We start from the raw sequence: 26,791 nt of genomic DNA on the forward strand, positions 1-26,791 counted from the left end.
GGAAAAAGTAATAAAAGGCATCCAAATGAGGTACCTGGGTGGCTCAGTTGGTTAAGCATCTAACTCTTGATGACAGCTTTTTTTTTTTTTTAAGACTTTATTTATTTATTCATGAGAGACACACAGAGAGAGGCAGAAACATAGGAGAGGGAGAATCAGGCTCCCTGCAGGGAGCCCAATGTGGGACTCAATCCCAGGACCCTGGGATCACAACCTGAGCCGAAGGCAGATGCTCAACCATTGAGCCACCCACGTGCCCCTGATCACAGCTCAGGTCTTTTTTTTTTTTTTTTAAGATTTTATTTATTATTCATGAGAGACACAGAGAGAGAGAGACACCCACGCAAGCAACGGGAGAAGTTGGCTCTCTGTGGGGAGCCTGATTTGGGACTAGATCCCAGGACCCTGGAATAGTGCTCTGAGCCAAAGACAAACTCTCAACCATTGAGCCACCCAGGCATCCCATCAGGTCTTGATCTCATGGTTGTGAGTTTAAGCCCTTTATTAGGCTCCATGCTGGGTGTGGAAACCTACTTTAAAAATTAAAAAAAAAAAACTGGGCAGCCCCGGTGGTGCGGCGGTTTAGCACCGCCTGCAGCCCAGGGCGTGATCCTGGAGACCCCGGATCAAGTCCTGCATTGGGTTTCCTGCATGGAGCCTGCTTCTCCCTCTGCCTGTGTCTCTGCGTGTCTCTCTCTCTCTCTCTCTCTCTCAATGAATAAATAAATAAATTTAAATAAAATAAAATAAATAAAAATTAAAAAAACACCAAATGGTAAAGGAAAAAGCAATATTGTCTCTGTAGATGACATGACCTTATGTGTAGAAAACCCTAAAGATTTCATGAAGAAAATCCAACTGTTAGATCTTACACAGATTCAGAAGTAGAAGGGTACAAGATCAACTGTCAAAAATAATTTGTTTCTATACAATGAACAATTTGGAAAGGAAATTAAGAAAACAGTTCCATTCACAGTAGCATCAAAAAGAATAAAATCTTTAGGAATTACCAAAGAGGCAAAAGTCTTGTACACTGAAAACTAGAAAACATTGCCGAGAGAAATTAAAGAAGACATATAGAAAGACATCCCATATTCATGGATAGAAGACTTAATATTTTTAAGATGACAGGAATACCTAAAGTGGTCTACAGATTCAATGTAGCCTCAATCAAAATCCACCAACATTTTTTTGAGAAATAGAAAAATTTATCCTAAAATTCTATAGAATCTCAAGGGATTTCAGATAGTTAAAACAATCTTGAAGAGGAAAGGCAGTTGGAGGACTCACACTTCCTGATTTCAAAAACTCACAGTAATCAGAACAGTGAACAGTATGGTACTGGCATAAGGACAGATACAGACCAATGGAACAGAATAGAAAGCCCAGAAATTACCCCTCTTACATACGGTCAATTGATTTTCAACAAGGGTGCCAAGACCTTTCACTGGGGAAAGGACAGTCTTTTCAACAGATGGTGCTGGGATAATTGGATACCCACACACACAAGAATGAAGTTGGACCTTTACCTTATTCCATAGGAAAATTCAAATAGATCAAAGACCTAAGGGTAGAGATAAAACTCTAAAAGTCTTAGAAGAAAACACAGGGAGGGGTTCCTGGGAGGCTCACTCGATTAAGCATCCAAGTCTTGGTTTCTGCTCAGGTCCAGATCTCATGTTGTGGGATCGAGCCCAGAGTTGGGTCCCATGCTCAGTGGGGAGTCTGAGGATTCTCTCCCTATCCCTCCTTCCACTGGTGCCCTCTCTCAGTCTCTCTCAAACAAACAAACAAACAAACAAACAAATAACATCTTTCTTAAAAAATGAAGAAAACACAGGGGAAAAGTGTCATGGTATTGAATTTAGCAGTGATTTCTTGGCTATCACACCAAAAGCATAGGCAACAAAAGAAAAAAATAAATTGTACTTAATCAAAATTAAGAACTTTTGTGCATCAAAGGACATTATCAAGAGAGTGAAAGGATAACATACAGAATGGGAGAAAAGATTTGTAAAATATACATCTGATAAAGGAATATATAAGAATATATATAAAGAATATATAAAGAACTTTTGGAATTCAATTATAAGATGACATGCCCTTATATGTAGAAAACCCTGAAGATTTCATGGGGAGAAAAGAAAACCTGTCAGAACCAATAAACAGATTTAGCAAGACTACCTAATTCAAAAATCGACTTGAATAGACATTCATCCAAAGAAGATAAATAGATAAGAAGATAAATAGATGGCCAATAAACACGGCCTGTGAGCACCTGTGAAAAGGTGCTCAGTGTCACCATATCATTAGGAAGTGCACCATGCTGAGATATAAAATAACAGGTATTGGCAAGGATGTAGAGAAGTTGGAACCCTTATCTCTTGCTGATGAGAATGTAAGATGATGCAGCCTCTGTGGAACACAGTTTGGCAGTTTTTAAAAAGCTAAACATGGCATTACCATATGATCTACTAATTCCACTTCTGGGTATATACCCAAAAAAATAGAAGGGACTCAAACAGATCTTTGTACACCCATGTTCCTAGCAGCATTCACAGGAGCCAAAAGTTGTGAACAAACATGCATCCATCCACAGGTGAATAGATGAACAAAATGTGATATATACACGCAATGCAATATTATTCAGCCTTTAAAAGGAATGAAATTTTGACACATGCTACAACGTGATAAGGCTTGAGAATGTTATATCAAGTGAAATAAGCCAAAAAAGAAAAGTATATATTGGCCAACATGCCATCAGAGTGGGGTTGGGGTTGGGGGGATGAGGAGGGTGAGGATCAGAGATCATTTGGGCCCAATAGCTCATTTGTCAGGAAACCTAATGCTCAGAGAAGAAACAGGCAAAAATAGTCCTAAGAGCTCAGCATCACAGAGGCCGAGCCAGGACTGGAACCAGGGTTACTTGATTCCCTGTCTTCCTGTGGGCCAGGAACTTCATGAGGGCGGAAACTGGACTGTCTTGCCTTCTACTTGTCCCCAGGGTCCGGCACTTCATAGCCATGCAGTCCACTTGTGTTACTCCTTTCCTCTGTGTTCTCAACCCTAGGTGTATGTTGAGCCACTGGGGAGCTATTAGAACACGTCAGCAACTGGCGCTGTGCCCTAGAGGTTCTGATCAGAAGGTGTGGGATGGGACCAAGGCAGGAATGCTTCTTTTTTTTTTTTTTTTTTTTTTTCAGATTTTATTTATTTAACAGTAAGAGAGCACAAGCAGGGTGAGCAGCAGAGGGAGAGGGAGGGAGAAGCAGGGAGCCTGACATGGGCCTCAATCCCAGGACTCTGGGATCATGATACCTAACTGACTGTGCCACCCAGGTGCTCAAAGGCAGGAATACTTGTAAAAAGCTTCCTGGTGAAGGGCTGCTCGATGGTGCAATTGGTTAAGTGTCTGACTCTTAACTTTTTGGCTCAAGTCATGATCTCAGGGTGATGACATTGAGCCCATGTTGGGCTCTGTGCTCAGTGTGGAGTCTGCTTGGGTTTCTCTCTCTTGCTCTCTCTGTACACCCCTCTAAATAAACAAATGTTAAGAAAAAAAAAAAAGCTTCCTGGTGATTCTAACCTGCAGCCAATTTGGGAAGCACTACTCTACGTCATGCCTTCCCTTGGTGCTTCTCTAGTTGGGGAGTGAAAGACAGAGGCTTAGGAGCTTTCTCTGGGATTTCACACAGTCACTGGCTGGTTCTTCCTGGCATATCTTGCCCACCTTTGTGTTCTGCTTAGAGAAGCATGTGGGGTGCCATTAATTTCCTCTGAGCTCCTGTGTACCAGTATCTAGGGCACAGGTATCCAAGCCCCCCAAAGAGCTGTGGCTCTCCTCTGTTACTGTTCAGGCTGGACTGTCTCTTAACCAACTGCCTATCTGCCTCTCCCATTATGCTGATCTCTTAAGGTAGAGTCTTAATCATCTCCCTCTCTCCACCTGCACAGGCAGTGCATGGCACATCTCAGGCTCTGCCAATCTTGAGTAAAAGGTATGGGGACTATGAGGTGTTTTTGTTTTTGTTTTGTTTTGCCTTAAGTTACAGGGAAAGCTGCCTCACAAAGTCTACAGGCTAAGCAGACATACTTTGTGTACCTTCTTGTTCTGTTATCTTCCTTTGAAGAGGGGTGACAGAAGAGTAGGGACAGCTGTTGGAGAAAAGGACATCCTATAAAATAGGAATGAGTATTTGGAATTCATTCTCTTGTCTCTCCAGTGGAAGAGGAGCAGCTGCAATTAACATTCACAAAGCATGTTAGGAATTTGAAGCAATAGACAATAATGGCTCTGTGTAGAATGTCAGGATTGATTTTTCTTTCCACCTGACTGGTATATGCCAACCTGCCTCACTAGCGTATAGTAATCCAGAAGGCTCATCTCCCATTATTGGTGCATATTATCAGATAAGCTTCCTGCCCACCTAAAGTCCCTTTGCTTCTTCCCCCTACACCTGGCATAGAGCTGCCCTGAATGTTCTTCCTTTGTGTCAGTGCCTCTGGGCTCCTACCCACACCCTTGATTGTTGGGGAGGTAGATAATTTGGCCATTTTTTTCCTCCATTCTCACCGAAAGGATGTTGCTGAATACAAAATGCTGAAGCCAGCCCTCTCTTGCCTTCTGGTGCTGGCTGCTCTGAAGTCACTATATTTAACATCAAAGTGTAGACAGCAGCAGCCAAGAAACCATGCCACTGGATTGTGAGGCTCCTCCCAGCAGGACTGCCTGGGATTTCAGGCTGTAGGGGTGGGGGTGGGGGCACAGAAAAACCAGGCCTGAGAGAGTGCTATTACTGACGGCAGGGTCCAGGCTTCAGGGCATCCCCAGCCTTCTCCACGCTAGAGGCAGCCTTTTCTGAATGGGGAGAATGCCATGGCAACAGCATTAGGATAACATTAACTGTCTTGTACTGAAGGTTTAATGGGAGCCTTGTCTGTGCAGCCCTGCCCAGCCCTGCCCAGCCCTGCCCTGCCTTGCCTTGCTCTGCTCAGCTTGCCCTGCCCAGACCTGCCTAGTCTAGCCTTGCCCAGCCCTGCCCAGCCCTACCCAACCCTGCCTTGCGCTGCCTAGTCTAGCCCTGCCTAACCCTGCCCAGCCCTGCCCAGCCCTGCTCAGCCTGCCCTGCCCTGCCCAGCCCAACCCTGCCTTGCCCAGCCCTGCCCAGTCTAGCCCTGCCCAGTCTAGCCCTGCCCAGCCCTGCCTTGCCCAGCCCTGCCCAGTCCAATCCAGTCAAGCCCTGCCTAGCCCTGCCTTGCCCTACTCTGCCCAGACCTGCCCGGCCTAGCCCTACCCTGTCCAGCCCAGCGCTGCCTTGCCCAGCCCTGCCCAGTCTAGCCCTGCCCAGCCCTGCCGTGCCCTGCTCTGTTCAGCCCAGCCTTGCCCTCCCTGCCCTACCCTGTCCTGTCCTGTCCTGCAGCCCTTGGCCATTAGCATTTCACCAGAGAACTCTGAAAGGTCAGCTTTTGCAGCCAGGGTCACTGGCGTTTTGATCTTTATCTGTCCCAAGGGCTGGCTAGTGGGAATGACTTGCCCCATTGCTCCCTGGAGCATTGTGTTTCTGCTCTTGCACCAGGATTTATCTTAGGTTTTGACGATTTACGTGACAAAAGAAATGAGATTGAATTTTGCTTCCTCTGGCCTGGGGACCGGATGGAGTGAGGAGGCCCGCATTGAGTGGCTGCAGTTCCAGGGGCAATCAAATACAACTTTGTTCCCATTGCTGGGAATTCTTTCATGAGGGGAGAAAAATCAGAACTGATTTGAGCTCCTTTGTCAGCCTTACCTCCCTCATCTGTTTCAGAGGAGCCAAATACCCACGGTCATATTTATGTGGCATTTCCAGCAAAATGAAAAGAAAGCAGCATTCTTTTTTGGGTTGATTCTTTATAATCAAAACGAGTATATATCTTTTAGCTTGGAAACTCAGAATCCCAGTAATTGAATAGAACGCGCTACCCAGAGGATAAGTTATCATGCCTTTGAACCCCTTCCTGGTATTATTGGAGGAAGGGAGCGGGTGAATATAAGGTTAATGGATTCTGCTGCTAAACCGAACTTGGAAATGAGGTTTCATTGATTTAATATTTCCTCCATTAAGCGTCCCAAGACAGTGTCCCTATGGCCCTACCAAAGTGCAGTCACAGACTTTCTTCCTCGTGAGGCCGTGTTGCAGCCGGTGCTGTGACAGGGACAGATGACCAGCTCTGAATGGTCCTTTGGCCAGATGGCCTGTCCCCTTGGCTGGCTCAGAAGGGTGGAAAGCCCACACCCGCAGGCAGAGTGGCTTCATCATGAGGATGTGCTCTGTGTTTGTGGCCACGGACACTCCCCTGCTGTGCAGCGACCTCATTGGCTATCACCTCTTCTGGGGCCGGACACCATGAAGGGGAGGGCTGTGCAGGGACAGCTGAGGAGTGGCAGGGAGAGCAGGGGCTGGAGGCGCAAGTCTTGTCACCCACACCCTTACCCACTCTGAAAGCTGGCTGTAACCCCCGCCTCTGGCTTAAGCCCAGTGGCCAAGAGAGCATTCTGCTGTGTCTGTCCCAGGTGCTGCCTTGTGCCTGTCCCCCCACGCTTCCTGTAGCCTCTGCCTTTAGCCTTTGCTTCTCCTGGCCAAGCCCACTGGGGCTTCGAGCCATTCTTCCTGAAGGCCTATCCCTACCGCTCCCCTTCCCACCATGGCTCTTGTCCCTACCCCCCAACCCCAAAGTGGCTCTCCTGATGTGGCCCCTGTTTTCTACATGCATGCAGTGGATGGGACAGGGGAGCAACATCTCTGGGTCCCGTCTGCCTTGAACAGTCTCTGACATGGCTTCTTCTCCCTCTCTGCACATGCTCTCCTCTTGTTGTAGGCACACCCCCAAATACTGCCTCTGGCCCTGCCAGCGTGGCACCATTGTGGACTTTGGTGAAGGGTTCCTCCAATCTCCCAGTGCCCTGCCCAGTCTGCTGCATGCCCAGCATTCGCCCGAGGCAGATCCTCCTCATTTGTGGGTGGGTTTCCTTGTTCCAACGGGGTCAGGAGTCTCTGGGGACTCTGGTTGATTAATAAACGGGGTGGAAAAGTTGGGGATGTGTCTTTTTTGGCAAAAATTAAAACAATGAGGCTTTTAAATGCAGACCAAAGCTGTTGCACAAATGTTTTGAGCAACAGCTATATTTTTGGAGCATGTTGTCACTGCTTGCAAGTGCAGCCTTCATTTGGATGTGTGAGTTCTAGTATGTTATGTAAAAAAAAAAACAAGGACACTTCCAGCATATGCGGAGGTCATCTGTTTTATTATTTGAGTAGCAGTGGAAGTGTGGGTTATAGGAACAAAATGGTGGTGATGTTAACCCTCTAATAAAGTGTACAGTTAGGACAGGGCAGGGTTAGAATTTGAGCTGTAACTTCAGATCCGAAGTCCAGCTTTGCCGGCAGGCGGGGCAGTGTCATGCAGCTGTCTAGGCTTTAGAGACAGACCAACCTGAGACTGAATGCCAGTAAGCTTCAATCAGATGATGAGATCCTGGCCAAATAACCAACCTTTCTGAGCCTGTTTCCTTCCTTTTAAATGTGGAGGGGAATAATGCCTACCTTAAGGGAGTTGTAGGGTTTTTAAAATTTAATTTTTGAAAATTTTAATTGTGTGAAAATACACATAACAGAAAAATTGCCATCTTAGCCATTTTTTAAGTGTTAGGGACATTTGCACAGTCATGCAGCCAACCTCCAGAACTTTTCATCTTGCAAAACTCAGGGCCAGATCTCTCTCTCTCTCTCTCTCTGGATGTTCCCTTGTGAATGCAGCACCCCTAGAACTGCTCTGTTGGCTTAGCCCATCTGCTTGGTGGGGAGAATATGGTGGTTCTGGTCCCTTCCTGTTTCCTGCCAGGGCCCCCTTATTCTGGGAGAAATGTAAATCCATCTTCTCTCTGACTTTACAGAAAAGGCAACAGATGGCTCCCTGCAAAGCGAGGACTGGACACTGAACATGGAGATTTGTGACATTATCAACGAGACAGAGGAAGGGTATGTGTGCCCCTCACCCCCACCCCTGCCATCTCCCGTAAAGCTGGTTGGTTCCTGGGGGTCACTCACAGCCTGTCAGGGCTTTAGGGTGGTGGTGTTTTACTTCGTGTTTTGTTTCCAGGCTGTTTGTTTTGGCATTTAATAAATGGACATTCTTCATTATCTTTTCTCATGCTGCCCACTCCCACTCCCAGTCCCACTGCAACAGCAGTGCTTGGCTTACAGCAGTGACGCCCTCTTGTAATGACCTGCTTTGAATCACAGTGAAAATGAAGTCTCCTGGTTACTTGGTCCCCCAGTGCTCATCACCTCCTCCTGCCCTCCTCCCTGACTCTGCCTCCCCTTCACCAACGTGAGGCTATCTCTGTCCTGCTTTGCTGGACTGGAGCTGGAGGAGGGAGAGGCCCCACAGTGTCCATAGAGGGAGAAGGTCCACGTGAGGCACAGAGCATCAAGTGTCTCTGGCAGGGGCCATCCCTTTCACATCCCTGCACTGCCGGGTGGGTTCTTGTGCATTACGGCTACGTCCTGTTTACATTTTTCCAGATTTGTCTGTATTCAGCCCTCTGCCCACACCACACAGGACAGTATTTACTGTAGCCAAGCCTTCTCCAGCCATCCCCAGAGTGCCAAGGAGGACAGGCCAGACTCTGGCAACCCTGGGCTTGCATCTGGGTGCTGGCACTTGCAGCTTTGCTGTGTACAATCTGGAGCTGGTCCTGCCTTTAGTGAACAGATATTTACTGAGTGACTACCTCATGCTGGGCCCTAGTGTGCGAGCCCAGGGCATGGCAGGGAGCAGGACAGATGCCCTTGAAGCTATTATGTGTTACATTATGTGGTCACGTTACATGGTCAGCTGGTGACAAGACTGGAGCAAAGTGAAGCTAGGGAGGGTGAAGGCTGAAAGTTAGCAGGATTTTTAAAAGATTTTATTTATTTATTTAGAGAGCGCATGCATATGCTCAAGGCAGAAGGAGAGAATCCCGAGCAGACCCTGCACTGAGCATAGAGCCCGACACGGGACTTGATCTCACATCCTGAGGTCATGACCTGTGCTGAAATCCAGAGTCAGCCACTTATCCGACTGAGTCACCCAGATGCCCCTGGGAATCAGCAATTTTAAGTGGAGGAGTCAAGGAAAGCCTCACTTAAGAAGGTGACATTGAAGAATGATTTGAAGGAGATGAGGGGGTGAGGTATGAGGATGACACCAGGGAAGAACCTTCCAGGCAGAGGGAGCAGCAAGCACAGCAGTCCTGGGACAGATGGCGGGGTGGTATGTTTGAGGACTAGCAAGAGGCTTGAGGGGCCAGAGTGGAGAGAGTGAGGAGGGGTCAGACATGCTCCCATCCAAAAACAATGGAGGGCTCTGGCCTTGACTTGGAGGGGAGGAGATTTCAGCAGAGAGGGGCATGATCTAATGCTCATTTTATTTATTTTTGGAGGGCTCTGGCCTTGACTTGGGAGGAGATTTCAGCAGAGAGGGGCATGATCTAATGCTCATTTTATTTATTTAAAGGTTTTATTTATTTATTTGAGAGAGAGAGCATGAGCCAGGGGGCGGGGCAGAGGGAGAAAAGCAGGCTCCCCCACTGAACAGAGAGTCTCATACAGGGCTTGCTCCTAAGACCCTGGGATCACGACCCAAGCTGAAGGCAGACACCCAGCCCACTGAGTAACCCAGGCGCCCGAAGTCTAACGTTCATTTTAAAGAGATCACCTGGCTTCCGTGTTTGGAATGGCCTGGCCTGGGATGGGAAGGGCAGAGGGTAGAAAGAGGGAAGCCAGTTGGGAGATGTGGGATGATGGCAGTTTCGACTTGGATGACAGTAGAGGAGGGAGAGAGGAATGATCAGCTTCAGAATAGTTTAGAAGGATGAGCCAGTGGGGTTTGCAGAGGTGGACATGGGTGTGAGAGCAGAGAAGAGTCAGGAGGACTGCAGTGTTTAGGGCTGAGCTATCGCAGGGAGGGAGTGGGCTGAGGGGCAGAGATCAGAAGGTCAGCTCTGAGCTGCCTGCTAGGCCCCAGGTGGGATGCTGCCTGTCCAGGAGCAGAGGGATATGGAGCTGGGGGCAGGGGCCTGCCCTGGAGGTTTAAGTTTGGGCATCTTCCCTCAAAGATGGCATATTGCCTCTCAGTGTAGGTGGTCACCTTGGTGCCTGGCACACAGCCGGGTCAAGAGTTGTTCGGGGCTGTGCATTTCCGATGTTAGAGTCACTGGGGTCCTTTCTTTCTCATGTCCCCCTCTCATGCCCTCCTTTCTCCAGTTGTCCAGTCACATTAATTGACCCCACAGATGGAGATGCAGCTGGTTCTAAAATGCCAAGGTGCTCCCTGGCTGCTCTTGAGGGGCTCAACCGGTGGCACTGGACAGGCCGTGGCCAAGGTGTGTGCCCAGCAGACACAGGGGGCAGGCTTTGGTCTGGGCCTCAGTAGGGCAGGAAGAGAAGGTGATGTATAGATGAGAGGATGAAAGGGCAGTGTGTTGGGGACACAAGCCATCTGGGGAACAGGAAGAGTGAGGAGGAAGTGCTACTTGGGGAGGGAGTATTTGGAATGGTGGTTCAGGTCAGGGGTAAAGAGCCTTATTCCTCTGGCATCCCTAGAGTCAGGCTGTATCCTCTAAGTGGTCTCTCTACCATTTCCCCTTTTCCTTTTGTCCACTGACCGCCTCTTAGAAACTCATCAAGTTGCTCCTTGCTAAGGAGCCTTCTTTCAGGGTCCAAACCCTCAGTGGATCCTGTGTGGTAACCTGGTCCCTCTGCTGCTCCCCTTGGGGCCCTCTCCCCTTGTCGTCATCCTCCAGCCCCATTGATCTTTCAGTTCCTTGGACTTTCCATGCTTCCTATACCCCATTTGCAATTCTCCATGGATGTGGGGATGTATGAATATGTGTTAAAGTGGAGCTTCCACCTCCCAGGGTCTAGGAGGTGGGTCACCTTCCTTTCCCAGCACTTACTCCCCTTCTTCCTAAAGTGGCCCAAGCTCTAGGTCCTTGGGTTTTGAATGAGACCCCTTCAAGGACACCTGGCGATTTTCTATCTTGGCTTCTACAGTGAGGTGATTGTCAAATCTCTTCTTAAGCAGGAAAGAAACTCCCAAGTTCAGCTAATGGTCCCTGCTTTAGGGCTTTCGTCCTGGATCCTTCTCTTTCCCTCTCAGCTCTCCCTTTCACTGATCAGTTCTGTCACTCACTGGAGTTCAGTTTGAATCTCATTTCCCTGACACCCCTCTCTTCCTGATTGGGACAGATCCCCCCGATGTGATTTCACAGTACCCTCTATTATACCACAACTGTCACCGTGTAAATGTACATGTCGGTGTGATGTTTGTGAGAGTGGCCATCTCCCCTGACAGCGCCCCCTCAACTGTGCACTCCGTGAGGGCAGAACTCTGTCTCACGCACCATTTTATACCAACACCAAGCACAGTGTACATGTAATTGACTCTTGACAAGCATTTGGTAAATAAGAATAGAGAAGGAAGTCCTTAACGGACTCTGTCTGATGGGGAATGCAGAACATAATCATAACACAGCGTGCCAAGAGAAGCTGCCTCTCAGAGGGCCCAGAGCAACAGCAGCTGGCTGGCTCTGGGAATGTCAGCAGCAAAGACTTCTGGGAAGAGGTGACACCCAAGTGGAGTCTTGCAGCATATGGGGGCATCAGCCAGGTGAGGTGGGTGGATGTCAGAGGGGGAAGGTGGACATCTGGGCTGGTGGGCAGGGTGTGCAACATGTACATAGGAACAGGAGTATAGTGGGAATGAGGGCCATCCCTCATTCATTCTGGAGCCAGAATTCTAGGCCCTCTGCTCCCTTGCCATGTGTCCCTGTACCTCCGTGTCCTCATTTACAAAGTGTGGGTACCAATATTGCCTATCACATAGGCTCATTGTAAGGATTAAAGTAGTAAATAGTTATGAAGTGTCTGCCTATGTATGTATCCATGTCTGTGTTCTACGTAGGGATTTGCTCTTTATCCATTAAAGACTTGCATGGTTGGGCAATCCAGGTGGCTCAGCAGTTTGATCCTGGAGACCCAGGATCGAGTCCCACGTTGGGCTCCCTGCATGGAGTCTGCTTCTCCTATTGCCTGTGTCTCTGCCTCTCTCTCTGTGTGTCTCTCATGAATAAATAAAATCTTAAAAAAAAAAAAAAAAAAAGACTTGCGTGGTAAGGACTTAAACTGCACGTGACTTCCTTCACCACTTTCATCGGTAGTGTTATCTGGCCAGTCCTTGATGATGACCTCTGTAGGCTGATGGCCCTGACCCTGTCTGCCATTCTCTGAGTGCTTGCCGTTTGTGTACTGGGCCGCCACGGGAGCCCTGGCTTGTACCAGCTTGTGCAGTGCCCTGCAACAGCCCTAGAAGGTAGGGGCAGCCCATGTTGAGGAAACAGGTCCAGAGAGGTTTGGTCACTTGCCAGAGGTCTCACAGTGTGTCTAGGAAGGGCAGAGGCAGGATGCAAGCACAGGTTGACCTGGCTGCAGCCATCAAAGCTCTGCTTACACTTAGTCATTCAGAGCTTCACCTCTGGGAGGTTGTGGTCCTGGTGGGTGCAGATTGGGTGAACTGCCCCATAGGTCCCTCCTTGGGCTTTCCCTGAAATGTCCAAGGCTGAGATGCCCTCCATCCTAAGGCCTTGCGTGGCCATCCCTCATACCTTGAATTGTTGGTCATTAATAACCAGTGATTATTGGGTTTTTTTTTAAGATTTTATTTATTTATTCACTAGAGACACAGAAGGAGAGAGAGGCAGAGACACAGGCAGAGGGAGAAGCAGGCTCCATGAAGGAAGCCTGACGAGGACTCAATCCCAGGTCTCCAGGATCACACCCCGGCTGAAGGCAGCGCTAAACCGCTGAGCCACATGGGCTGCCCCCGGCAATGTTTTAGAACCGGTTTGCCACGCCTTGCCCGCACCTTCCTAGTTAAGGCCCAGGTGTGTGGATTTGGCACGTGCTCCCCAGGTGATTCTGATGTGTATCTCCAGAAGGATCAGCTGACCTGGCTCGTTTCCATGACCACCTGTGGACCTTCCCTTGCTCCAGGAATGTTTGTGCCCGGTCGGTCTCTAAGCTGGAGGAGGGGGCATGTAGAGGAGTGAACACCCCATAACTGCAACAGACCAAGGTAGCAGCAGAGAAAAGGGGAGGAAGAGGAAGAGTCCCGGGGTGGTGGAGGAGGGGCAGCCATATCCTTCTCAGAGGGAATGAGGAGAAAGCGGCTCAGAAGCAGCAGTTCTGGGGCACAGGACAAGATGAGTTCAAGTATGACTAGAAAGCAAGGTTCTCAGGAGTCTGGGGTGAGGGAGACCTTGGGGAGGCTGGGGATGGCCCAGAGGCCATATCCTGAGGCCTGGGGTGCTGAGCTTTCTGCTGAAAGCTGCCAGGCAGTGGGGCATCTCACAGGGCCCCTTTCCCTCCTGCTCCTTCTCCCTGCTCCATCTTGGCTCTTGACTCTTCCTTCTCTTCTTTTCCCCGTTTCCAGCTCCTTGCTGTCTAATCTGCTGCTGCTGCTGGAAACTTTGCAATTCCTCTGACATGACTTTGATCTTCCTTTCTGAAGCTTCTCCCCCAGGGAGAGAGATAAATACTTGCTTTTGTGCTCACCCAGTCACTCTGAGGCAGTACTTCCCGCCGATGAATTTCCATTTTAACTCTAACCCAGGAGCCTGCTGACTCTCTGATTTTCCACCACCACCATCACCCCCACACTGGGAGAGCTCTGTGCACTCTCTGCTCTGTGAGCTCTAAGTGATTGCAGCCCTCGGAGGCTGTTCCCATTTTTCTGCTCCCTGGAAGTTCAAGAGGAGAGGGATGAAACTGGATTGAGAGGGATGGCAGCCGTGGGTCGGGGCTGACCGTGGCTGGGCAGAGCCTTTGAGAGAGAGGAAGTCAATCCACGCTCTTGGCCAGCAGCCACTGACCTTCACCAGCTCAAGTCCACAAACAGTCCTCAAAGCCAGGAGCTTGTCAAGTCCCATATTTGCAGAAATCAGCATCCCTGTTTGGAAACTGCAGCCATACTGCAAACATGCTTGGCAGGGACCCGTTCCCCAGAGAGCCTCGTCCCATCAGCCTTTGGGCTCAGAAACCAAGAATTCATGCAAGCAGCCACGTTCCATGTTGGGGATGGGAACTAGGTGACCCAGGGTGATTTAAATGTCTTCTGGAAGCCTTAGCTTGCTTCTGTGTATTTCTGTCTAGGTTAGACTGATTAGCAGAGCATCCACCCTCCCTCCCCCCAGATTCTTCACACGTACTTGAAAGGACTTTTCCCTTTGGTAAAGAGAGCATAAATGTTTCAGAGCTGGAGGAATAGGAGGTCCCTGACTTACAAATCGTCAGCCTTTGAAAGACTCAGATAGACTGATATGTTGATCAGGGGAAGGCTGGAGCCCATTGGTGATAGCAGAGGGCCAGCCTGCAGCTGGACTGGGGGCATCAGGGAGCAGGGGTTTCCTGCCAGAGGTAGCCATGAGTCCCACAGCTTTGTTGGATCCTGGCTTAGAATAAACTAAATTATTTGTTAGACCCAAGGGCTGCACCTACTAGAAGAGGGCTGGTTGAGGACCCTGACTCCCCACCCTAACTGGGATTTAAGGAAGAACGAGTTCCAGGTCCCAGTCAGCTTATGAACATGCCTCTGGGAATCCACATTAGCTCCACTACCTAAAAACACAATTCTTTGGGTTTTGGGGAGACTTAATTAAGTTTTCTCAGGGCAAAAAGGGGTTCCATGGAACTGAGGAGGAGCTGAACATCCAGGCCTCAGCAAGGAGCTGGCCATTCTTTTTTCTATGTCTGTCTGTTGTTTCTTCAGTGTACCGCCACACCAGTGGTTTAGTTATCATTCTGAATAAAAGATATTTGCATGTGATGCAAATGCAAAAGGCCTGCCAAAAGCAGCCCAGTGAAAAACCTCACTTGCTCCTCTCTGCCACCCAATTCCTCTCCTAAGCGGCAGCCAAAGTTACCAGCTTCTTGGGGCTCCTTCCAGAGGTGCTCTTCCCTCTGCTAACATGTGTACTATGTGTGTATGTATGTTGTCCTTCTGTAAGCCAAAGAGTAGCATACGTTATGCACTGTTCTGCACACAACTCTATTCACATTTCTTTGAGTTTGCTCCATATTGGTATGTAAGGAGTGTCTTTATCCTTTCTCACAGCTATGTAGTGTTCAATTGCATGGATAAGTGTGATTTAAATTAACTTGTTTTAGGGCACCTGGCTAGCTCAGTCGGAAGAGCCTGTGACTCTTGCTCTCAAGAGTCATGAGTTCGAGCTCCATGTTGGGTGTAGAGATTACTAGAAATAAAAACAAAAGTTAAAAAAAAATTTTAAAGGTTAATCTGCTTCACAATGATGATTTTTTTTGTCTGCAGCCTTTTATGCTTCTAAACATGGCCACCTAGAATCTTGTGTATAACAGATGGCCTTGTGTATGTGCTGGTTCACACAAATAGGAGTAATGTGTAAGGTAAGCGCCCCAACTGGAACTTGTGAGGATTTTAATATGTCCTTCTCTCTAGGCCAAAGGATGCCATTCGGGCCCTGAAGAAGCGGCTTAATGGGAACCGGAACTACAGAGAGGTCATGCTGGCATTAACAGTGAGTGCTGCCCTCGGGGTTAGGGTGGGGGCAGAGCAGCTGAGGAAATCCACATTCACAGCCTTGCCCCACTCCCAGAGGCAGGGCCTTCCCTCTGTCCACTCGGCACAGCCTTCAGCAGCCACGGCCTGTGGACGGTTTGGTGCGAGCGCCAGCAGAGTGTAGCAGAGCCTTCCCACAGTGCCTTTGGGTTTTCCTGCTTTCCCCTGAAGTGAGGGGATGGGCTGCAAGCTGGTACATACCAGCAGATCAGGCATGGGCAGCACTGACTAATACAGAAGCCCAGAGCAGAGAAGTCAAAGGCCTGCCTGTGGATGTCCTTCTGTGACACAGCCATACTAGCTGCCTTCCTAGGCATCCGGTCTCTCCTTACAAACCTGCTACCATCCACCCCGAACCTGCCTGGGACTGTGCTGAGCTTTTCTGTTAAAGTGATTGCTTACAGTAACCTTCCCAGACTGATTTCATCATCCCATCAATTCGGAGAGAGGCCTGGGGGTTCTCAGAGTGTCCAGCTGTGGATTATGGAGTCAAAGCAGTCATTGGTGCAGGGGTTCTGGAAAAAGCCAGCCTAGTGACTCCTTTCAGGAAGAAACAGACCAGATTTTTGCCCTTTCTTAAAATGTCACGAAACTCAAAGGGACAGCTGCTCCGAGGGTTATTTCTGTCTGGAAAGCTTACAGTTACTCAGATGTGGCAAAATCGGGGCCACGGTGAGTTCTTATAGTGGAAGCTGCAACAGGTCAGCAGTGGGCTTCTCTGCAGGTTTCAGTAGTTTGTTGTTTATCCAAAACAGCCATAACATGTTTCCTTTTAAAGCAGAGAAACTGGATTCTTCACCCAAGTGAAAACCCAAGACTTATTTTGAGATCCTTCTCTGCCAGGGAATTGGGGTTTGAATAATAAAGAAAAAAAAAAAAAAAGACCAGCTGAGGTATAGTGACTTGAAAGCTTTCAGGTTTTTTTCTCAGAATTTGATCCATGGCATTTACTAAACCCAGAGTGATGCCCAAAAGGAATTGTTCTCAGTAACTGAAATCACCAGGGAATGAACACTAACATATCAGGGCATTTTCCTGTTATCTAAAACATACCCCTTTATACACCCAACTTCATGGGAACCATGTTGTTGGATGGAATCTTTCTTTTTTCTTTTTTAAGATTTTATTTATTTATTTTAGAGAGACTGAGAGCAAGTGCACATGGGAGTGGGGGGAGGGGGAGAGAATCTCAAGCAGATTTTTTTTTTCTTTTTTAAATTTTTTTTTTTTTAATTTTATTTATTTATGATAGTCACAGAGAGAGAGAGAGAGAGGCAGAGACACAGGCAGAGGGAGAAGCAGGCTCCATGCACCGGGAGCCCGATGTGGGATTCGATCCCGGGTCTCCAGGATCGCGCCCTGGGCCAAAGGCAGGCGCCAAACCGCTGCGCCACCCAGGGATCCCTCAAGCAGATTCACTGAGTATGGAGCTCAATGTGGGCCTCGATTTCACGACCCTGAGATCACAACCTGAGGTAAACCCAAGAGTCTGATGTTTAACTGACTAAGCTACCCAGGCCCCCAAGAATTGAAATCTTTCTTTTTCTTTTTTTTTTTTTTTTAATTTTATTTATTTATTCATGAGAGACACAGAGAGAGGCAGGGACATAGGCAGAGAAGAAGCAGGCTCCAGGCAGGGAGCCCCATGTGGGACTCGATCCCCGGTCTCCAGGATCACAACCTGAGCTGAAGGTGGCGCTAAACCACTGAGCCACTCAGGCACCCCTGGAAATCTTTCTTAAGTGGTCTCTGTTTTTACTTCCTTCTGAAAGAAAATGGTGAACATCATTGAGCCTTTCCTGGTGGTTAGGTTTATTGCTATTATTACTATTATTCCAACAACTTTGTTGAGATACTGACATATAACATATGTAAGTTTAAGATATACAATGTGATGATACACACATATATTGCAAAATGATTACCACCATAAGGTCGGGAAATCCCTCTATCCCCTCACATGATTACCTTTGTTGGGGAAGGAGGGGAGAGCATTTAAGATCTAATTTCTTGGGACTCCTGGGTGGCTCAGTTGAGCGTCTAGCTGTTGATTTCTGCTCAGGTCAGGATCTAAGGGTCCTAGGATTAAGCCCTGTGTCAGGCTCCCCATGCAGAGGGGAGTCTGCCTGAGGATTCTTTCTCTCTCTCCCTCTGCCCCTCCCTTGGTTTGTGCGCATGTGCACATGCACATGCGCACATGCACATGCCTAGGCTTTCTCTCTCTCTTTCTCAAAACATTCACTCACTTTCTCTCTAAAATTAATATTTTAAAAAAAGATCTAATATCTTAACTGTCAAGTATATACTACAGTGTTAATTGTAGTCATAATACTGTATATTAGCTCCCCAGAGCTTACTTACCTTGTAGCTGGGAACTCATACCTTCTGACCAACATTTCCCCATTTCCCCTCCCCTACAGTTACCATTCTACTCTCTGTTGCTATGAGTTCAGCTTTTTTAGATTCCACATTTAAGTGACATATTGGGGATCTGTTTTTCTGTATTTGACTCATTTCAATTAGTGTAATGACCTCAAGGTCCATCCATGTTGTCGCAAAAGGCAGGATTTCCTTCCTTTTTATGGCTGAATATTATTTCAGTGTGTGTGTGTGTGTGTGTACATGGATAAAGAAATATCAGACATCTATCAAATTTTATTTATACAGTTATCCATCAGTGGATACTTCTATTTCCATGTCTTGGCTATGTGAATAAAGCCACAGTGAACATAGGGGTACAGATACCTCTTTGATATCCTGTTTTCATTTCTTTTAGATATATACCCAAGAGTGGGATTGCTGGATCATGTTTTTTGTTTGTTTGTTTGTTTGTTTGTTTTTGTTTTGTGTTGTTTTAAGAGCCCGTTTTTAACTTTTTAGGAGCTTCCGTAGTGTTTTCCATAGTGGCTGCACCAATTTACATTCCCACCAACAGTGCACAAGGATTCCCTTTTCTCCACATCCTTGCCAACACTTGTCTCTTGTCTTTTTAATAATAGCCATTCTAACAAGTGTGAAGTGATCCCTTATTGTGGTTTTGATTTGCATTTCCCTGATGATTAGTGATGTTGAACATCTTTTCATGTGCCTGTTGGCCATTTGTGCATCTTCCTTGAAAACATGTTTGTTTAAGGTCCTTTGCCCATTTTTTAAAGTTTATTTTTAGTAATTTCTACACCCATCTTGGGGCTCGAACTCATGACCCCATGATCAAGAGTCGAATGCTCTGACTCAGCCAGCCAGATGCCCCACCTTTGCCTACTTGTAATTGGATTGGTTTTAGGTTTTTGGTTTGTTTGGGGATAGTTTTTTTGCTCTTGAGTTGTTTAAGGTCCTTATATATTTTTTATATTAACCCCTTATTAGATACATGGTTTGCAAATATTTTTTCTCATTCTGTAGAGTGCCTTTTTATTTTGCTGATTGTTTCTTCTGCTGTGCAAAACTTTTTTAGTTTGACATAGTTCCATTTGTTTATTTTCATTTTTGTTGCCTTTGTTTTTGGTTTCACATCCAAAAAATCTTTGTCAAGACTAATGTCAAGAAACTTTTTTCCCTGTGTCATCTTTTGGCAGTTTTACAGTTTGGGGTCTTAAATTTAAGTCTTTAGTCCATTTTGAGTTAATTTTTGTGAGTGATGTAAGATAGGAGTGCAGTTCTATTCTTCTCTGTGTGGTTATCCAGTTGTCCCAACACTGTTTGTAAAAGAGACTGTCCTTTTCCCATTGAATTGTCATACCTCTCTTATCAAATATTAGTGGACCATATATGTACATATGTGTTTATTTCTGGACTCTCAATTCTGTTCCATTGGGTTTTTTTTTGCCAGTACCATACTGTTATGATTTTTTTTTTACTGTTATGATTATTATACCTCTGTAATATGGTTTGAAATCAGGAAGTATGATGTCTCCACCTTTATTCTTCTATCTCAAGATTGCTTTGGCTATTCAGGGTCTTTTCTGGTTCCATGTGAATTTTAGAATCATTTCTCTTATTTCTGTGAAATCTGTAGATGGCTTTGGGGAGTATGGACATTTTAATAATATTAATTCTTCTAATCCATGAACATGAGATATCTTTCCATTTATTTGTGGCTCCTTTAATTTCTCTCATCAGTGTCTTATAATTTTCAGGGTACAGAACTTTCACCTCTTTGGTTAAATTTATTCCTGTTTTTTGTTTGCTTGTTTGTTGATGTGGTCAGGTCTTTGCAAATCCAGGGATGCCTTTGGGAGACTTCCGACAGCTGCAGATCCCTTGTCCCTACACCAAAGGCTCCAGCCTGGTGCACATTCTCTGATCTTATGTCTACTTTTATGGCTTCTCTGTCTTTGTCTTCGCTTGTTCTATTAGTTGCTCTCATTCCTCTTGTTTCTTGTGGGACTTTCACAAAGATATCAATATTACCCCAAACAGGAGTTTGTCGGAGTTCTGGAGAGGCTCTCTGCTTGGGCCTCAGTGTATTGACTTGAAATGGCCATATCTGATTGCTTAGAGGCACCTTTTATACCCCATGGGCTTTGACTGCTGGAAAAAAGCTGCTGTGTGTTTCATGCCCTAGAACCTATAGGAACCGATTTACCAATGGCATTTTTGGCAGAGTCCCTGAAGTGGCTAAATAGCCGTTGCCAGCCAGGGAGGGCCCTCCTGACTTTAAAGTCTGCCATCTTGGAAGATGTCAGGATGTGCTCCCCAAAAGTGAGTTGGGTGTCCTGGCCCACTGTTGCCCTGAGCATGATGGCAGAGCCACAGCTGCCCTGCCATGTTGGCCTTCCTCCTCTTCTTTTTCCCATGTTTTTTCTCACCATGCCTTTTTTCCTCCTGCCTTTCCCTTTCCCACTAGCTCCTCAAAATAAACCATTCTTCCTGCCACATGCCTTGACCCTAGCAGCCCAATGCCTGCATAGGCAAAGTTAGGAGAGGGTTTTAGAGAATCCTAGAAAGAAGGGAAACTGTGAGTTCCCAGAGAGCAAGAAGAACCCCTCTGGATCCTCTCTGCAGCACCTGTGGTCACTGTGAGAGTGAATGCTGGTTGCCTTGTGGTCACCTGGAATCAGGCACGTGCAGAGGCTAAGAGAATGTCCTCTTGGCTGAGGAAAACCTTGGTGACCTGAGGACACTGAGCTTCAAGGTCTCCCTTGGCAAGCCAAGTAGAACCTGGAGCCTCCCACAGTACAGGCTGGCGGTGGGGAAAGGAACCGTATTGACTGGCTCTGTGGCTGCCAGGCAGGGCGCACATGCCAGCTGTGGCCTCCTCAGTGAAGTTACTCACATCTCCAGGCCTCACCTTTGTTACTCTAAAATGGGATAATATCCACCTTACAGGGCTATTTCCAGGAGCAGATGAAGGATCAAGAAATCTGGCACATGTTGCCTGTCATCTGAGGGAACTCCCAGCTGATTTTGGAGGAGACCTGGGGGATGGGGTGGCCCTGTGGCCTCATTGTGGGTGAGGAAACAAGGGGTCCAGAGAAGGTCGATCTATTTAAAGAGAATTAATTTGTTGTAAGACTGGAATGAAATGGTACATAATGTGGAGGCTCCTGCATGGTGCTGGCTTGTAGTCCACTTTCCATTAGCGTTAAGAGTGTGGTCCTTTCCCGATTGCCATGCTTTGGCAAGGTAATGCTTCCTTATAGGAACCCAGCCCTGCATAAGACAACCAGTGGTCAGTTGTTTGGGTCACTGAAAATACTCAGGCAGTCAGAAATGTCCCCTGTTGTTGGTCACATTCCAAGGAGACATTCCCCACTAGTTGACTGTGGCACTGGGGTATGCTGGTGTGGGAAGGGCCAGGTGATTGTATGGGTTGGTTTACAGAGTGCTGAGAAGTTCAGAAAGCTGTGTTCAACGCTGGAGAGACCCTCCAGTTGCTACCCCTGAATTCCAGGGGGCCTCTCCCCTTTCCCTTTCCTTGGGTGTGTACAGCAGCCTCCTAAATGGCAATCATATCATCATAGTCCTCATTTACTGCCCTGCAACGCCATGCAGGGCAGCGTGCTAGGTGCTTCAAATATACTTTCTTATCCTTACTGGGGTCCCACAAGGGGGCATTCATGTGCCCACTTCACGGATGAGGAAGCTGAGGCTCAGACAGCTGGTCCTGGGCCATTTAGGGAGGAAGTGGCAGAGCTGAGATTCAAGCCCACACTGGCCATCTGGCCAGAACCCACATGTGCTGTGCTTTTGAGTGGCTAAGGCCTGCCTACTTCATTTTTCTAGACAAGGGAGGAGCGAGCAGGGTGTGTGAACATGGACCTTGAAGCTGACTGGCAGCTGAGGCCCACAAACCATTTATTAAAAGAAGAAAATCCTTAGTCATTGCCAATATTAGTTGCAGAGGCAGGGTTGTGTGGGACGTGTTCGTGTGTGTGTATGTGTCAAGGTGAGTGCGTGTGTGTTTGCTTACTCATATACAAAGGCCAATAATTCACGGGGCAATTCAGGCTGTCACAGCAGCCCTCTCTGTCAGAGTCTGAGTCCCACTGGCTAACATCTCACACCCAGAAGCTGGGAGAGAGGAGTTAAAATGCTAATTTTCAGGGACCGCTCAGTCATTTTGATCTCATTAAAACACCAGCATCCTTCTCATGCAAAACTGGTGCCTCAATTACCAACTAATTGCCTGATTATTGTGCAGGCACAGGCGACTTTAGTCAGCAAGCGACGCCTGAATTAGAGTGAAGGGATGCAATGCCATCCCAGTGTGACTCTGGAAGAAATGGTGGAACCACGTGGAAGAAGGAAGAGGTGGGGTCAGGGTGGAAACTCAGCAACTCAACTCATTGTGGTGACCCCTCCTTCCTCTCCCCTCTCCTTAGGTGCTGGAGACATGTGTGAAGAACTGTGGCCACCGCTTCCACATTCTCGTGGCCAACCGGGATTTCATTGACAGCGTCCTCGTCAAAATCATCTCTCCCAAGAACAACCCTCCCACCATTGTGCAGGACAAGGTGCTTGCTCTGATTCAGGTAGGTGAGCTCCCCTTGTCTAGTTTGTTGGGACCCACTGAGATGGGGCCCCTTAGCTGTGGGTCCTCGTGCTTTCCCATCATTTGGAGGGAAGAATGGAGGCCCTCCTGGGTTTAAATACTTGTTGCAAAATGCTTATGTTTCTATGCTCATCCCACTGGAATAAAAGCCTGAGAGGGAGCTCTCAAGCCAGTTGAGAGAGCCTTCACTGGTTTTCTGGGTGCCTGGCTCTCTATTGCCCCCAGGGGTGGGTGGGGGTTCCCCACCCCCACCCCGACAGGCCTCTGAGCCATCAGGGACAGTGTGGAGTAGGAATGACTGTGCTAGAGCCATTTGCAGGGCTGGCAAGGCATAGGGTCAGGGCCAGCTTGGCAGCAGGTGGGGGTGGGATCCAGGGAGACGGTGATAAGGAGTGATTCACTGAGGAGATGACATTTCTGCTGGACCCTGGAGGTAAGCTTGATGGAAAGGTCAGAGTGTGAGAAGTAGCACAGGCAAAGGGACTAGCATGTGCATCAGAGACAGCAGTTGACACATTCGGGATTTGTTCATTATTAATGGCTGTGTAACAAATTACCCCAAAACTTAGAGGCTTCACACAACAAATGTTTATGACTTCCTTGTTTCTGTGGGTCAGGAATTCAGGAGCAACTTAAGTGAGTGCTTCTGGCTCAGGAGCTCTCAGGAGGTTGTGGGCAAGACGTCAGCCAGAATTGCCTCATCTGCAAGCTCGATGAGCTGGAGGAGCCACGTCCAGGTGGCTCGCCACAGGGCTGTTGGCAGGAGGCCCCAGTTCCTTGCTGACTATTGGTAGGAGGCCTGGGTTTCTTGCTGTGTAGACTCCTGAGTGTCCTTATAACATGGCAGCAGGTTTTCCCTAAAGCAGGCAGTCCAAAGGAGAGTGGGAGAGAAACTGCAGTGCCTCTGGGGACTGAGTCTGAGAGATTATGCATCATCTTTTCTGTCCTATTCCATTTGTTAGAAGGGAGTCCAGCCTCAAGAGTCAGGAAATGAAGCTGCACCTCTTGAAGAGAAGATGCTTTAAAAAAAAAAAAAAATTTTTTTTTTTTTTTTGGTTTATTTGAGAGAAAGAGACAGAGGTAGTGACAGCAGGAATGGGGAGCAGAGGGAGAAGCAGGCTCTCCAGGAGAAAGGAGCCTGACATGGGGCTTGATCCCAGGACACTGGGATCATGACCTGAGCCAAAGGCAGATGCTTAAAGGACTGAGCCACCCAGGCGCCCCAGAAAAGGATTCTTTAAAACCATTGTGTGTAATTAAGAATGTCTGGGGCTAGAAGATGAGGCCAGAGGGATGGTCAAGGGCTTGTACTGACAGTTGGTGCTCTGTCCTATAGGCAGTGGGGAACATTTCTGAGCTGGGTGTCTGCAGATGGAGCCCCCTGGTGATACATGTCAACCAGCACAGTGGTCCTATGGTGGAGGGCAGCTAGAGCCTCGGCGCCAAGGAGTGGGGCAGGGGGTAGGCAGAAGGCGCTGTGATCAGGGCTGAGCATAGGGGCTTTTGAGGTGGTGGTGGCACCTGAGGCTGGAAAGGAAAGTTGTGGCCCTTACCAAGGGCTCAGCTCGCTCTGTCTATTCTTTCCTAGGTCCTCTATCTGAGTAACCTCTCCATCATTCCAACAGCCCCCAGAGGCCTCCCCACCCCAAGATTTACAGTATTCCCTCTCTCCTTTCACCCTATTTTGTGGTCTTCTCCACTTCTGTTCTGTCATTTGCCTCACTCTGAGTTCCCTGAGAGTCCAGGGATGTTATATCCCTGGGGTCTAGAGCAGTTGCTGTGTAGAGTAGGTGTTCAGTAATTTGCTTTTCTTAACAAATGGGTGGGTGTAGTTTGCTGAAGCTCTAAGGGGAGGAGTATGGGTGATAGCAGAGCCCCTCCATGTTTCCTTAGGTGGTCCCTATCTCTTCATTCTGCCCACCTGGTGTGTCTCCATGTCTCTCCTCCCTGCTCACTCTCTCTCTCTCTCTCTCTCTCTCTCTCTCTCTCTCTCACACACACACACACACACACACACACACACACACACACACACAGATACAAACCACCACCTCCTCCACCTGAAAGGAGCACTTCCTGGGTCCAGGCCCGGTGGGTGGTTGGCCACCCCTGTCAAGCACGGCCATGGCTAGGCTTGTGATCTGCCCTGCCCCTGTTGGCTGGGGGGCTCCCTGGCTGAAGGCACGGAGAGCCTTGTGTACTGGCTATGGCTGTCCTGTCAGGGTCACTGCCTACTCTCAGCACTGCTTCTCCCAGCTATGTAATTTCAGCAGGTATTTTAACTTCTCTGGGCTTCTACCTCTTTATCTGTAAAGTGGAGACCTGTGTCCCTGCTCCCTACTCCCAGTCTGGAGTCTGAGATCAGCCCATTGGTGGCTGCAGTGGTTGGTACCCATGTTGTGAGAACTACTCCTACCCCCTATGGCAGCAGCATGTGTGCCCCCCTGCAGGGCCTGGAGCAGGATGGGCCCCTGAGGGCCTTGCAGGCTCCTTGTCCCACCAGTATGCACTGGATAGTCACTTGGTCCAGCTGGGAAAACACCAAGGGCTTTGGATAAGGGTAGTTCTGGGTAGCCTTGCTTACCTGCCCAGGGAGGGTTCTCCTCTCCAGGTTTTGAAACTTCCTGAAGAACTTTTGTCTTTGGTCATGGCCACCCAACAGTATAAAGCTGATAGAATTCAGAGTTGGCAGATGGCTTCTGTAATGGGCTGGACAAAAAAACAAATAGGATGTTCAGCCTTTTCTTTCCTTTTTATTGAATTCTAATATATGTACAGGAGATCACACATTAAACTCGCATGTACAAAGTGATAAGATTTTACAAACCAAATATACCCATCTAAACCAGCCCCTGTGTCATCAAGCAGAATATGACCTGCACCCAAAGAGCCCCCCATCTCCTGGGGGGATCACCTCACCTCACAGCTGGGATGGATTTTTCCTGTTCTTGAACTTGCCCTGTGTGGACTCTGCAATGAGCACTCTGTTATGTCTGTGTGTCTGGCTGCACCTTGTTTGCAGGCCTCACGTCATCATTGGGTATGGCCATAGGCTTTCCATTCCCCTTGTTCACATCGCTGTGCCCAGATCCCTCTGGGTGAATGTGCCATGGTTTGTTTATCCTTCCTACTGATGCTCAGGACTTGGTGTTCCCAGTTTGGAGCCATTATAAAAAATGCTGCTGTGAACATCTAGGAGGTGTCTTATGGTGAGCATGTGTATTCATTTCTGTTAGATCTGCATTAATTCAGATACATGACACTGCCATCTTTGTTGGTGAATAATGGTTAAATATTAGTGGTTTCATGTGGGTCAGCCACATAGCTGGGAGTGGAATTGCTGGGTGGTGGGGCATGGCCAAGCTCCAGTTTATTGGTTACACCAGTGAGGACCTGCCATTCTTTCCTGCCAGCGCGCAAAAACTTTAGTTGCATAACATTTTCACCAACGCATCCTCGTGAAAGCTCATCTGATGAGTATGTGGACATATTACATCTTGTCAACCTGTTCTTAACTCTTTGGAGAAAGCGGATGATTTTATTTACCTGTTGAATATACTTTTTAAGAACTGGGCGGGCTCCCCTAAGAGTGTGATACTCCCCTAAGAGTGCTGTTCCTGCCATGATGCAAGAGTGGGGATGGAGGCGACAGATCCCTGGCCCTCCTGCCAGCCTGTGAGTAGGCAGCAGGCCATCAGAGAAATGCAGCTAGACTGAAAAGAGGTTCAGTTAAATGTGTGGGTGCCAGAGCCATGGCAGCTTCTTCCTCATAATCCTCGTCATCCAGATACTTCTCGGTGCTCTTCGGATCCCAGCTGCCAGGAAGTGGAACCAGGCCAGTCCCAGCCCTGCCCCTGGGGAGCTGGTTATTTTTTGGAGAAACAGGCTTGCAGCTGATAGAGGGCCAGGGCCTAACCAGGGAGGACTTGAACTGGCTTTGGAATATTTGAGGGGCAGCCTCAAATATTTTAAGGCCAAGGAATTAGAGAAGCACTCCCCACCCCCATCTCTGACCCAAGAAACATGGTTGGAGCTCCTTTAAAGATGGGACCTGTGGCTCTGATTACCAGGCATCGGCCTGAGCTCACTGTCCCTTTGATTTTACTCCCTTATGGTGAGAGC

General features: G+C 48.0%; 1 protein-coding gene across 9 annotated transcripts in view; it reads left to right on the top strand.

The window, feature by feature from the left end:
• The window catches only part of TOM1L2 (target of myb1 like 2 membrane trafficking protein), a 118,846-nt gene that overhangs the window by 51,841 nt on the left and 40,214 nt on the right, over positions 1 to 26,791 (top strand). For all 9 annotated transcript variants that reach the window (XM_026005629.2, XM_026005627.2, XM_026005628.2 and 6 more), the window contains exons 2-4: positions 7,931 to 8,015; positions 15,556 to 15,634; positions 22,500 to 22,649. In XM_026005629.2, coding sequence (XP_025861414.1) covers positions 7,931 to 8,015; positions 15,556 to 15,634; positions 22,500 to 22,649 — 314 coding nt within the window. The remainder of the gene's footprint in view (positions 1 to 7,930; positions 8,016 to 15,555; positions 15,635 to 22,499; positions 22,650 to 26,791) is intronic.

The sequence above is a fragment of the Vulpes vulpes genome, chromosome 12, assembly GCF_048418805.1.
Source record: "Vulpes vulpes isolate BD-2025 chromosome 12, VulVul3, whole genome shotgun sequence".
NCBI classification, from domain to species: Eukaryota; Metazoa; Chordata; class Mammalia; order Carnivora; family Canidae; genus Vulpes; species Vulpes vulpes.